We start from the raw sequence: 12,279 nt of genomic DNA, 5'->3' as shown, positions 1-12,279 counted from the left end.
GGCGCCCTCACTCGAGCCATCGACAGCATCCAGAAAGTCGTTCGATAATGCCGAGCCATCAGAGAACCTGTTGCTGGCGGTGACAGAGCTCATCTGATGTGTTTTGGCCACTCGCTCGATTACTTTGATCATGGCCTGCCTTTCCTTGGAGCGACCGATCATGTTTGTGGGCAGCATAAAAAAGGAACTGACGTCTCGCGATGCTATATTCCAAGACCTCAAGGCAAGGTTATCCCCCTGGCGAGATGTTCCTTGACCATTTGGAAATCGAACCGCAGGCCACTAACTGAGTGATAGCGGTCATGAATATTCTTGGCCGTGCACTTCTGTATAATCCGGCCAAGGACATCCGGTGCATCTAGTCGGGTAGTGGACACAAGAGGTATCCGTTTCCCCAACACAGATTGTATTATATCCAGCGGGGTGGGCGCGTTGAAAACCGGTTGTTGGGTGAGGAGTTGCCAGAAAAGGATCCCTATCGAGTATATATCGGTTCGGGTATCGGGCTCAGCTGGCATACGGCCCGTCTGCTCAGGACTGATGTACACCAATTTGTGCTTTGCCCCCAACTCCTTGGAAAGAGTAGACCAGCCGGTGCTGGTGAGGCCATGTTCGAACGTTCGCAGGCCTGAGCCGAAGCCAGTCAGCTTGACCTGATTTTCCCCAATGTTATAATGGAAAGTGTCGCCTCGTATCTCGCCATGTATCATGCCATGTCTGTGGTGGAGGATTTCTAGGCACTGGGTGGCGCCAATGGCGAAATCGAGGAAATGTTGCAGACTGATAGGCTCTTTCAGGTTGAAATGCTCACGCCGGTCAGCTTCCCATCTGTCTTCCACCCTTTTAGCATAGTAGTATGCAGGCCCTAGGTCCATTACCTCGGATAAATAGTTGAGACCAGGGGATTCATATATAGCGACTACGATCGGCCCACGATCGCTTGGCTGTGGGGGCAACCTGATCAGATCTATCGGCTTTACGATATGGTCTCCATTCGGGTCGGATGTGGCAATGAGGTTTTTGCAGGTGTGGAAGACTCTTTCTTCCCGCAAGACGTGGTAGGAGACCCGCGCGACGACCGGCTGCTCTTCGAGATTGGAAAGGTCGGGGCCCGAGGCGTTCGGGGTGGACGCTGACGACCTATCGCTGCCGCCCGTTTCGTCCAGGGGAGCAGGACTGGTGGAGGACCGTCCGGCGTAAGTGGGTGGGCTCGTGACATATTGAGAGGGGGTCGTCGCCGTCGAGTAGGGCGATACGAATCTTGTGCCGGCGACATGCCAGTTGTCATATGTCGAATGGACCAAGGCGGGCGACTCCCAAGAGTAGCCCGCGATCTGGCCTAGGCGTTCCAATATGCGCGCTGGCGGATCGAGCTGGTCGTCTATCACGACCACAGAGCCGCCGTCCATGGCGACGTCTACGGGATCATAGGCCGGGCGAGTAAAGCAGCAGCAGGTCGAGCTTTCAGGAGTGACCGGCTTCAAGAGATGCTGTTGGCCCGATTCGAAATGTGGTGTTGGGGAACGCGGGTGTGGCGCTCATGGGTTCGTTGGTTACTGGACATAGCAGTGCCTCGTTTCCTCTTTTCTTTTTTTTTCGTCCCCTTTGCTCGGTTCTCGAAAATGGCAAGCCGCAAAAGGCCAAAGGGTCCAAACGTGAGCAGTGACCGACCGCCCTGGTGGAGATAGAAATGGTGAGTAAGTACAAGTGAGTTAAAGTAAAGTGCGCGAAGGGCGTCAATGGTGGTCGCGCTGGGGGGTGTGCGGGCAGCCCAGGCAAAAGTGGGCTGGAGCTGTGCTAGGTTGGGGTCCTGTTGTGCACAAGGCCTGCGCTTACTTTTCTACAACTATGTAAGTATGTACGGAGCGAACCTCGATTCCCGTGCAAGTCGGTTGAGATAGAATTTTGAAACAAGGCAAAGGCAAGGCCCGAACCAACTCGGCCTCTCTTTTCTCGTCAAGGGACCCCGACTGACTGCCAGTACTCCCGCTAGTCGGCTCAACGGCGTATCGCAGGTTGGAGAGGACGTTAAGACGAAGAAGGGCAACAAATTAAATTCGGATAATCCCTTGTCTGCGTTTCTCTTCGGGCTGCCATAGTGGATATGCCGGTGGATAAGACGGATGGGGATTCCCCTACCTAACCTCGCAAATTCAAGTATTGCTTCCTTGTTTTCTTGCCTCGTAACCATCCCGTTTGGTATTTACATGTCTTTGGTTGAGCCCCTCCGAGGAATTATTCCTCTACATCCATGGCAAATTCCGAACATGCGCAAATTTTGCATTGTTCTTTCGGGGAGAACAAAGGTATCATGACAAGGGGGGGCGGGCAGGAGGAACAGGCTTATCTAGTAATTGGTAGGTAGCAGACGTGACCTACAGCAGCACTGACGTATGATGTAAGAGACGCCCCCATCTGTGGCACATGGCTCCCGAGGGGCTCTTGGGTGGAGGGAGGGGGGGAGAGCGGGCTGGTCAACACGTCGACTTTCTCCTTGGCTGGGAAACTGATATACTTGGCTGGTATGGAGCATGCATGGCCACAAGCCCGAAAACCATACACAAGAGTAGATATAGATAAAACACGCCTGTTAGATAATTGCTTGTTGTACAGTTACAGTAAGAGGAGAGTGTAGGTGCTCTTAGGTAACCTTTAGCATGTTGACTTAGACTTAGAATTCATTAGCACATGTACTACCACCACGAGACGTCAGTCAAGTCAGGCCAATCTATTCCTGTTCCAGCATAATTGAGTTGCATTAAGCTGCATTAATGAGGCCAGTGGAATAGTCGGTCAAGGACCCCTAAATATCCAGCGAATAATAGCTGCTGTGTACGCAGGAGCAGGGGGCACAAGGGGATTACTTGAGATAATCAATCAGATGCATGTTACCTCGCTCGACCTTCGCGACTGATCCGATAGGCCAAGCACCAACGTGTTTGCTATACCAGTTTCAAGTATAACCATTGCAGCTGCTTAGTGCACAAGATGGGTGCTACCCACGACTGCGACGATACTACTTCTATGCATAGCGTGCTCGCACAAGAGTCATGTGATGGGTGCCATTAAATCATCGAATTTCGCTCAAGTCTAATGCTCTATAGCGATAACATCTACCCTCCCGAACTCTCGGGATTGCCTGTTTTGTTTTTTTAAGCCAAGCACGCCCGCGAGGCCCATAGCCTAGTCCTCGTCAAATAGCATCTCGTCAAATCTCACAGCAGGTATATTCTCCCGAAAACTCCGGCTGCCATGCCTCGTCGTATCTAATGAAGAAACGAAGCCCATATCAAATGCTTCCAACGCAAATGCAAATATACCATAGAATATTCTCGTCAAACCTACTTGATCTGATCAAAGATTCTACTTGCGGGGGTGCGAAGGCAGATCCTTCTTCACGGAAAGAGGACCTTGGTTCAGACGACGCTCGCCGTTCTGTCGGCTGTTGACGAAGTCAGGGTAGTTGAGGGTAAGCTCAACGGCGCCGTTCACAATGTGATCGGCAGCCTCCACACCAAGCATGAACGAGTGGTCCTGGTTACCAACTTCGTATCTCCAGCTGCCGAATCGGCCACGGGAGTAGATATCCATATCCTGGAGCTTGGGGAGAAGCTCCTTGAGGACACCCTCACGCTCCAGGGCAGGAGTGGGGTAACCGTGATCGAACTTGCGGTGGTAGGTGGAGACGATCTCGTCCTCGGGCTTGATCATCTCGGTGTTGATCAGACCCTGGATACAGTCCTTGAGAAGGTTGGCCTCGTCCACGGGCTTCTTGGTTGATTGAGAGACCTCGAGCATGATGGACCAGTAAGGGCCCTCCTTGGCCTCGGTGCTCTGGGGCTTGCTGCCATCGGCCAGCTGCTGGGTGGCGAGCTTGGCGTCCTTCTGAGGCTGGTTATAGGGGGAGTAGTTGGAGAAGATGGTGGCGCGGTAGAAGGGGCAGTTGTCCTCGGGGAAGTAGAGCTATAGTCATGTCAGCAACTTGGTCACGACAGCCACAAGGGTTGATTACGTACCCAGCACTTGTCGCCAATGCGCTCAGGACGCTCGCCTCGCAGACCGACACCAATGACGTGGGTCGAGGAGTAGTACAGGCCCTTGCTGAGGTCGACGAGCTCCTTGTTGTCCATAGCCTCGACCAAGTGGTCAACGGCCATGGTGGAAATCAGCTTCTCGTAGCCGATAGTGGTACCGTCCTCCATGGTGACAACCTTCTTGGCAGCGTTCACCTTGGAAACGGCACCCTTCTTGCCGAATCGCTTGTTCTCGTTGGGGAGAGTGTCGGCGACGGCGATCCAGATACCACCGGTACCGTCACGAGCAGGGAACTTGAAAGTGGCATTGGGGCCCCAGTTTCCAGCAACCTTGTTCAGGATGACGTTCTTGGTCACAGTCTTGACATCAGGGGCAGCAACACGCTCGCCGAGCCAAGCAGCTTGCATCTGTCATGTTGTGAGAATACGAGCAAGGGATTTGCGGAACTGGCAGAACTTACGTCGGTAGTGGGGACGGCCCAGACCTTGTAGTTGTATGGCCTCATGAAGATGTTGGCAATGCCCTCACCAGTCATGCGGATGATCCACTCATCGAAGTTCTTGGGCTTGGTGTTGGCAACGCGGCACTCAAGGGCGGCATCGATAAGGCCGTTCATGCAGGTAACCTGGTCCTCCTTGGGCAGCATAGAGATGTTGTTCTGGAAGGGGTAAGGAACCCAGAGACCCTTGTAGCGCACGTAGGAGATACGCTGATGGGTGTACCAGTCCTCATCTTTGGGCAGGGCCTCATCGATACAGTCGTCGAAGTACTTGTAGTGGGAGAAGATAACGTGGCCGCCAACATCGTACAGCTACAGGGGAAGGCAGCGTTAGTGCTGGGTCTTTCGAGCTGCTTGAGAAAGAGGAATGGACTTACGAAACCCTCGGGGGTAACATCTGTGGAAGCAAGACCACCAGCCTTCTCGCTGGAGTCAACAATCAACCAAGAGGCAGCGTTGACCTGGTGCAGACGCTTCGCAGCACCCAGACCGGTAGGGCCAGCACCGATAACGAGAACGTCGACGTTGCTATTCAGTCGCTGTCAGTACGGAGAGTCCGTCGAGCAGCTTGATGGAGGAGGGGCGGTATGCAAGGGGAAGGTTACGGCAGTTCCTTCCCACGACCATGACGAGGGGCAATGGGTGAAGCAATTGTTCCCGTATGAACTTACATGTCAGCCATTTTGCTTTCTTCTTTCTGATTTGTGGTGGTGACTGGTGTGAGAGGGGATTCTCGAGTTCTTGGGACAGGAGAGTCTTGAGAGAAAGTTGTCAAGTCGGACGGTGAGGAGGAGCGGTATTAGAATAAAACAGAAGACCCCACTCCTACCAGGATTCCCAAGCAGCTTAGTATTCTTGTAGATTATGTACCGGTTTGTTTACTTCTTGGGTCTATTGGACGTTGCGACTTGATGGAGGTGGGTGGTAGTAGCAATGGTAGTGGTAGGAGGTAGCGCGAGGAAAAGGTACCTGGGCCCAGGGGGGGCAATAGTCGCCCTAGCAGTGTCTACCCCTCATGTCCTCCCACTTCAGCTCGTGCAAGAGGAAGTACCATTCCCTGGCCAGTACTCACCTACATAAGTCGCGGGGTCGATCAAGGTTGATCTGGCCAACAAATCAACCACCTTTTTTCTCCTACACCGCACCAGAAGTCAAGCTATCTTCTTGTTTGTACCTCCTTAGTTAAGCGAGTCCCCGTCTGGTCTGGACAGAATGGACTCTGTCGAGAACACCCATCCATCAATTCTAGTTAGATAGGGGGAGCTATTCTGGGGGGCCTATACTGGAGACAAAGACCGCCCGTCATGTAAAAGAGGAGCTGATTCGACGCGCAGATCGCGGGACAAGTTGCACAGAAACTGTCGCTCACTTTCCGGATTCGCTGTGCTGTTTGTCCCCCTTTTTCTTGACGCGCACACCATAAAGGAGAGGCAGGCATGCTGAGAGGATGGCTGGCACTTGGGCTTTCTCAAAGCTTACCTGGAGCTTGGCGACGAGCTTAGATTCTGCATCTAACGACGTGGAAGCCCATGATGCTTCTTCATGTTGTCTGTGACGTGCTGCAAGACGGAGCTCTCTATCACACACGCCTGGACGCGCACCTACCTTCTATTGAATAATTCAATTTCATCATTGTTTCCACAGCAGCCACGACAGTCTATGCTATACCCTTGCATTTCAATTTTGTGTAAAATGAAGCAATATCCACCGCCCGCATCTGTCACGCACTCCTCACATGTCCAAGCTTGGCTTTCCTGTTTCAAGCTTCCGTGAGAGGTTTAGATCCCAGATGCTGTGCACACCCATCCTGCCAGCCATGCCCTGTCCGCTACGACCGTATGGTGCCATTTTAGTTTCGCCCCGGAAGCGTTGTGCAACAACACAGAGCCCAGATTGGCTTCCTCGCCCGTTGGCGTGGTCGACAGCATGCATGAAGAGCCTAAAACAGCCAACACTCCAAAAAGGAAACACCACTGGTGAACATACCCGACGGCCGGAGATCAATAGATAAGCGGCGTGGCCGTAAGCCCTTCTGCTGCCCCGCGATTGGTCGGCGCCCTTTCTCTGATCGCCCAGCGTCCTCAACGTGAAAAGCCTGCCGTTGGGCCATCTACATAGACTAGAAGGCATAGTCAGGAACAAACATCTAACATGAACCCCCTTTTCTGGTCGTTGCCACTAGTCTAACAATACTACTTACTCGCTACCATCCGCTAACTGGCATCCTTTTTGCTCGAATGGCTGAATGGTGCACAATGGCGCCAATACTACCCGCCTATTTGCAGTAGCACTCAGCTTCCAGCTTTCCAGCTTCCATCAGTTCGCTGCTATTTATCGACCAAATGTTCTAAGGCACTTACTATATGTATATGGATGCACGATAAGGATGTGTGGGTGGGTGGTGTGGCATCCCTCGCTGGCTTTATTTCACGGGCCTTGCTTTCTTTTTTTTTTCTTCGACTGACTAGCGGGCGAACGTCGAATTGAGCGCGGGTTATGGGGTCTTGACAGATCATCTAATTTCGATAAGAGCAAGCAGCGTCCTCAGCCAGTCGTCTGTGCATGCGTTTGCGGCGCCCATCAACGAGAAGTCTCAAGCTCTAGCCTCCGAGCCTCCTAGCGCCTCCAAGACTTCATTCTAGCCTCCGGTCGCCACAAACAATTGAGGCTCTCGTGTATGTAAGTCTAAGGCATGAGGCATGTACCTTCATGTAAGCAGCCTCCGGTAAGCCCCCCGTTGGATGGCTATGCTGAATAGGGGATTGTTGCAGCTCTAAATTTCGTCGCAAGGGGTGGGGCGGATCTACATACGCAATCCGTTGCTGGGAAAAGGCTGCGAAACCGCCGTCTCATGTTGAGGTTCTTGCAGCACTGTTTGCTCAGTTGCCCGTTCGCTGCCTTGGGCCTTGTGCTGGGGGCCGCCGTCGCAAAGGAAAAGACCGGATCTTCTGTCGATCAGAACAAACTACGTTCAGGGCTTGAGGCTGCTAAGCAAGCCCTTCCCGGGAAGAGTAGCTCACGATGGCTTAGCACGATTCAGTTTCGTGCTAATAATAAGTCATTGTCTGCAGAACGCCCTTCTCGTCGACTTCTACGCCCATGACGAAAGCTGTCTCACAAAATGAGCTACCGACGGATGCGACAAAGCTTCTTCCACCTCTTACGCGGCCGATTGCTCTGCGCAATGGAGAAATCTCTCGGCTACTGGGGTCCACAAGCAGTCGCAATGCATGATCGAGTTTCTGTGTCCCACCAAACAGCTTGCTTGCATACATACATAGTGACCCAATACGAGCTCGGCGACAGTCTTCGAGATGCTAGAGGGCTGAGTCGACATGCATACAGCTCAGATCCAGGTGACGATACTGTCAAGTATAACTATTCTCGTCGTTCGATAAAAACGCCTCGTCTTGCAGTTATCCTCTGGTGACGAGGTGCATGTAAATAAATGCGTTCGAGTGTTGCCATAGTCGCGAGGCGTAGGCTGCCCTTATGTACGTATACTCGAGCCCCGTGCTCGCATGTAGCCTTTTACAAGAACTACCTACTAGCAGATAGGATAAGTGAAGCAGTGAGAACCTTCTCCAGGGCGCACGGCATTACATACATACATAGACCCCAGCCGCGCACGTACTTCGCGATGACCCGAGCCGGCTTCTGTTTGCTTCAAGGCGGCATGGTCCCTGATGACTAGACTGGAGCCTTTCAGCCAATCCTTTGGGTGCTGCTGCACACTGTAGGTAGTCTGTGGCACAGTCGCTGTCCCGAAATTTGGGGACGACTACGACGAACTGCCCTCCGTGATGTGCCCCGCGATGGTGATTCATTGCAACGCTGGCATTGGCGTGTTATAACATAACTATGGGTGCGATGACGATGTCATCAACAAAAGGCATTGAACAGGAAGCGGCTCTGGCGTTCGGAACAGACCAGAAAGGCCAGCTGGACGATGGGGAAGCGGGTCGCTGATTCGTCACCTCCGTACGTCTTGGCCGCCGGAGAGTGGCCCCCATAGATTGCTATTATCGTCGACACACTCCGTATGTCGATGACAATTTATCTTTTTAGATGTCGGTTCCAGTTACAGTCAAACAAAGCAGGCAAGAGCTTGCAAGAGCTGGCTGAGTGCATGCGAACCTTTTTTTGGGGGGTATTAAGCGGTATTGAGCAATGTCGGTATCATATCTATAACCCTGTATAGCGCTATATACATCGTAGATATCTGCAGGGGGACTCTCCATGGGCGGGAGGCGCCACCACCAACCATTTGTTACGCGCAGGTACTACAATGTCGCCCTCGCCGGGGCAGAGCACAAATAGACCGCAGGGGACAGGATAATACAACATGTAGATTTCTAACTCTTCCAGTTGCATACACGACGAGTAACGATGACATGTCGGTGTTTCAGGGTCTGAAAATATATGTGCCATCACAAAGGATTCTAAGTTGTGTTGTGTTGATTGTAGTTTGGTGCGATAGGCAGTGAAGTATGTATTCCCTCCCGCCAAGGGTGCATCCGAAGTCTAGAAGCTGGTCTCCGGGAATGGGTCTAGCTACATGTAGGTAGACAAGGCCTTGGGGGGCGGCGACTATTCGAACGACAGCACCTGAGTATATGACTAGTAAAGTTGATGTTTACTGCTAGACATGGAAGAGTTTGAAGGGTTATTCGTGATGGATCAATCAGGCTGGCAGGCCGGGAAAGGGCATTAAACAAGCCAGATTAGAATTCATCCAAGGAACACCAACAGCAGCAGAGAGCGGTATTAGGCCCGATCAGATACTGCAATAGATGCGCACATCTGTGACGATCTCTGGCAGAGCTTGGAGCAGGCTGGCGCGTCCCCCTAATGAAGTACCGGGCCGCCCAGGTACTTGCCCCCACCAAGCAACCGCCGTGCGTAAATGCGTGCTTCCCATGTACCAACCTCCCTCCCTGTGGCAGTCGGACACACACAGAGTCTGTAGGTACTTGCGCTTCTAGTTTAGGCTGTATGTACTCCGTTCGGGGGCGAGTGCAGGACTGCGCTGGGAGGTACATGCGGCGTACAAGCCCCCGGGGAAGCGTGTGGGGAGTGCAGGAGTGCAGATGTGCAGATGTGCAGTGCAGGCTATGTGCCCCCCTATTGCCTATCTCCTCCCCCTCCCTACCACCGCCTGTCCTGGGGCTGTCCCAAGTTAAATCATCCCAGATCAGACCTGCGCGGTTGAGTGGAGCCCTGCCATAACTCAAATAATGCAGCCCTTTTTTCCAACTTCCAAGTTTGCCCTCAATTGATTTATCTCCTCCTCCTCCCCTAACCAAAACATCCAACCCGTCTCCCTTCCTCTCGCGAGCCTTTTCTGAACTCTTCAATCTTCTCTTGAAGCCGGTCCAGACAAGGTCAACGCTCTACGCGCGGTCTTGGAATAGTCACATCTCGACTTCCACCCACACATATCCCGGTCCGTTCTTGGCCATCTGCACTCGTTACATCCTTTCGTTCTTGATCTGTACTACCCCTTTATAAAACCCTTTTAATCTTTCCACGATACCATCGACAACATGAGCGGCGAAGAGAAGCACAGAATCTCGGGCGAGATCCCGCGGCCTGAGCCCAAGGGCCCCATCCTGCCCGCTCCTGCCACCGACAAGTCGGACGCTCTTGGCCTGAGCCTGAATATCCACCCGGCACTCTATGTCACGTACGTCAATGAACTCGTTGCTCGCTGCGCACTTCCCTGTCTCGAAGGAATCGCAATCGCTAACCAAGACGCGAACACAGAGTCTGGATCGCTTGCTCGTCATCCGTCATTCTGTTCAACAAATGGATTCTCGACACCCTCAACTTCCGTAAGTCGCACCACCAGCACCGACTCGCGCGCTCGCTGCGGTGAAACAATACTGAGACTAGACAGGTTATCCCGTCATCCTCACGACGTACCACTTGACGTTCGCTACCATCATGACCCAGATTCTCGCCCGCTACACCCACCTTCTTGATGGCCGCAAGACCGTCAAGATGACTGGCCGCGTCTACCTCCGCGCCATTGTGCCCATCGGTGTATTCTTCAGTCTGAGTTTGATCTGTGGCAACCTGACCTATCTGTACCTCAGTGTCGCCTTCATTCAGATGCTGAAGGCTACCACACCCGTCGCTGTCCTCCTTTCTAGTTGGGTTATGGGCATTGCCCAGCCCAACATGAAGGTTTTGTTGAACGTCTCTGCCATTGTGGTCGGTGTCATGATCGCCTCTTTCGGCGAGATCAAGTTCGTCTGGGTTGGCTTTTTCTTCCAGATTGGTGGTGTCGTTTTCGAGGCCGTCCGTCTCAACTTGGTCCAGGCTCTCCTCAGCTCCGCCGAGTACAAGATGGATCCCCTCGTTTCTGTGTACTACTTTGCTCCCGTTTGTGCTGTCATGAACGGTCTTGTTGCCCTCTTCTGGGAAGTGCCCAAGGTCTCGATGGACCAGGTTTACCACGTTGGTCTTTTCACCTTCTTCCTGAACGGTCTTTGCGCCTTCATGCTCAACGTTTCCGTTGTGCTGCTGGTAAGTCTTAGAAAACTTTTCCCGCCCCTGAGGCCAAATGCTTACAGAATATCCACAGATCGGCAAGACCTCTTCCCTCGTCATGACCCTTTGCGGTGTTCTGAAGGATGTGCTGCTCGTTGCTGCTTCCATGATGATCTGGGGTACTCCCATCTCCGGTCTGCAGGCCTTCGGTTATACAATTGCTCTTGGTGGCATGGTCTACTACAAGCTTGGTTACGAGGCCATCAAGGGCTACGCTGCTGAGGGCGGCCGCCAGTGGGCTGAGCTTGGCCAGACTAAGCCTGTCCTGCGCAAGGTCATCGCCATCTCGGTTGGCCTGTTCGTCATCTTTGTGCTGTTCGGTGGCTTGGCCCCGACATATGCCCCTGAATACGACCCTTCCAAGTACATGTCTGAGGCTGCTGCCAAGTATGGCTGGAACTCATGAGGGAATGAGGCTAGATGAATGTGTAAATCGCACATTCATCACATGACATTTGAAATTACGAGGCGAGGTCCGGAGTTCATAATGGCAACACCGCCACGATATGATGATGACGTGGTGGTTCGGATCACTGGGCAAACCCCCACCCAGGCTATGAACAACGGGATCATAGCAAGATGGGGATTCTGAAATTTCCAGTACATAATTTGCACCTATCTCCTTTATTCCCATTTGCGATCTTTATACAAGGAAACCTCAATTGGATCCTTTATCATCCGTGTCATGGAGTTCTTCTGCAGGAGGATCTGGCACTGTTTGATTGTACAGCTATAGAACACATGAATGGCGTCGAGAACATGAGGACTCGGTTGGACGGAGATGTTTCACGAACAAAAAGCGTATCCGGATGTAACTTAGAACGGCGCTGGGCGAATAGACAAATCTTGAATGTAAAACAACATTGAAGCGAGACTCTCGATGCTCTTTCACGTGCAATGTCACTAAACTAGTAATAGATAGATAGCAAAATGCTGACGACGCCAAGTAAGCAAGTCCTCGGTCTTAAGTTGAACGCCCGGCTGTTCTATGGTGTATATATAGAATGCATAATTACGCCGCATACCTGGAAGGATATGTCAAGCACCTAATCTCTGCTCTGATGTACGGGCTGGCAAGTAGCTGTATTTGGTGCATCAACTTCATAGAGACATCTTCATTTGTGGTAGACATCAGGGCCCGGGAAGCTGCACTCGCCATGTCACCTTCGTTAACGCCTGCCATAATGTTA

The 12,279-nt window shown here is 52.4% G+C and overlaps 3 protein-coding genes across 3 annotated transcripts; 1 reads left to right on the top strand and 2 right to left on the bottom strand.

Annotated features, from left to right (window-relative positions):
* Positions 1 to 218: 218 nt before the first annotated feature.
* On the bottom strand, positions 219 to 1,409 carry PG998_009749 (hsp90-like protein; the record flags this gene model as incomplete). The annotated part of the gene is made up of 1 exon (XM_066876565.1): positions 219 to 1,409. One exon carries the CDS (start codon positions 1,407 to 1,409, stop codon positions 219 to 221), a length of 1,191 nt encoding a protein of 396 aa, XP_066728721.1.
* A 1,954-nt stretch (positions 1,410 to 3,363) lies between these two features.
* On the bottom strand, positions 3,364 to 5,216 carry PG998_009748 (uncharacterized protein; the record flags this gene model as incomplete). Its single annotated transcript, XM_066876564.1, has 5 exons — positions 3,364 to 3,963; positions 4,017 to 4,442; positions 4,496 to 4,846; positions 4,912 to 5,062; positions 5,206 to 5,216. 5 exons carry the CDS (start codon positions 5,214 to 5,216, stop codon positions 3,364 to 3,366), a joined length of 1,539 nt encoding a protein of 512 aa, XP_066728720.1.
* Positions 5,217 to 10,080: 4,864 nt separating this feature from the next.
* On the top strand, positions 10,081 to 11,495 carry PG998_009747 (uncharacterized protein; the record flags this gene model as incomplete). The annotated part of the gene is made up of 4 exons (XM_066876563.1): positions 10,081 to 10,220; positions 10,301 to 10,368; positions 10,434 to 11,065; positions 11,124 to 11,495. 4 exons carry the CDS (start codon positions 10,081 to 10,083, stop codon positions 11,493 to 11,495), a joined length of 1,212 nt encoding a protein of 403 aa, XP_066728719.1.
* Between the last annotated feature and the right edge of the window lie 784 nt (positions 11,496 to 12,279).

The sequence above is a fragment of the Apiospora kogelbergensis genome (genome assembly GCF_038363985.1).
Source record: "Apiospora kogelbergensis strain CBS 113332 chromosome Unknown utg000006l_segment0_segment0, whole genome shotgun sequence".
Lineage (NCBI taxonomy): Eukaryota > Fungi > Ascomycota > Sordariomycetes > Amphisphaeriales > Apiosporaceae > Apiospora > Apiospora kogelbergensis.
The sequence above is the reverse complement of the archived record's forward strand: the minus strand, read 5'-3'. Positions and strand labels throughout refer to the sequence as shown.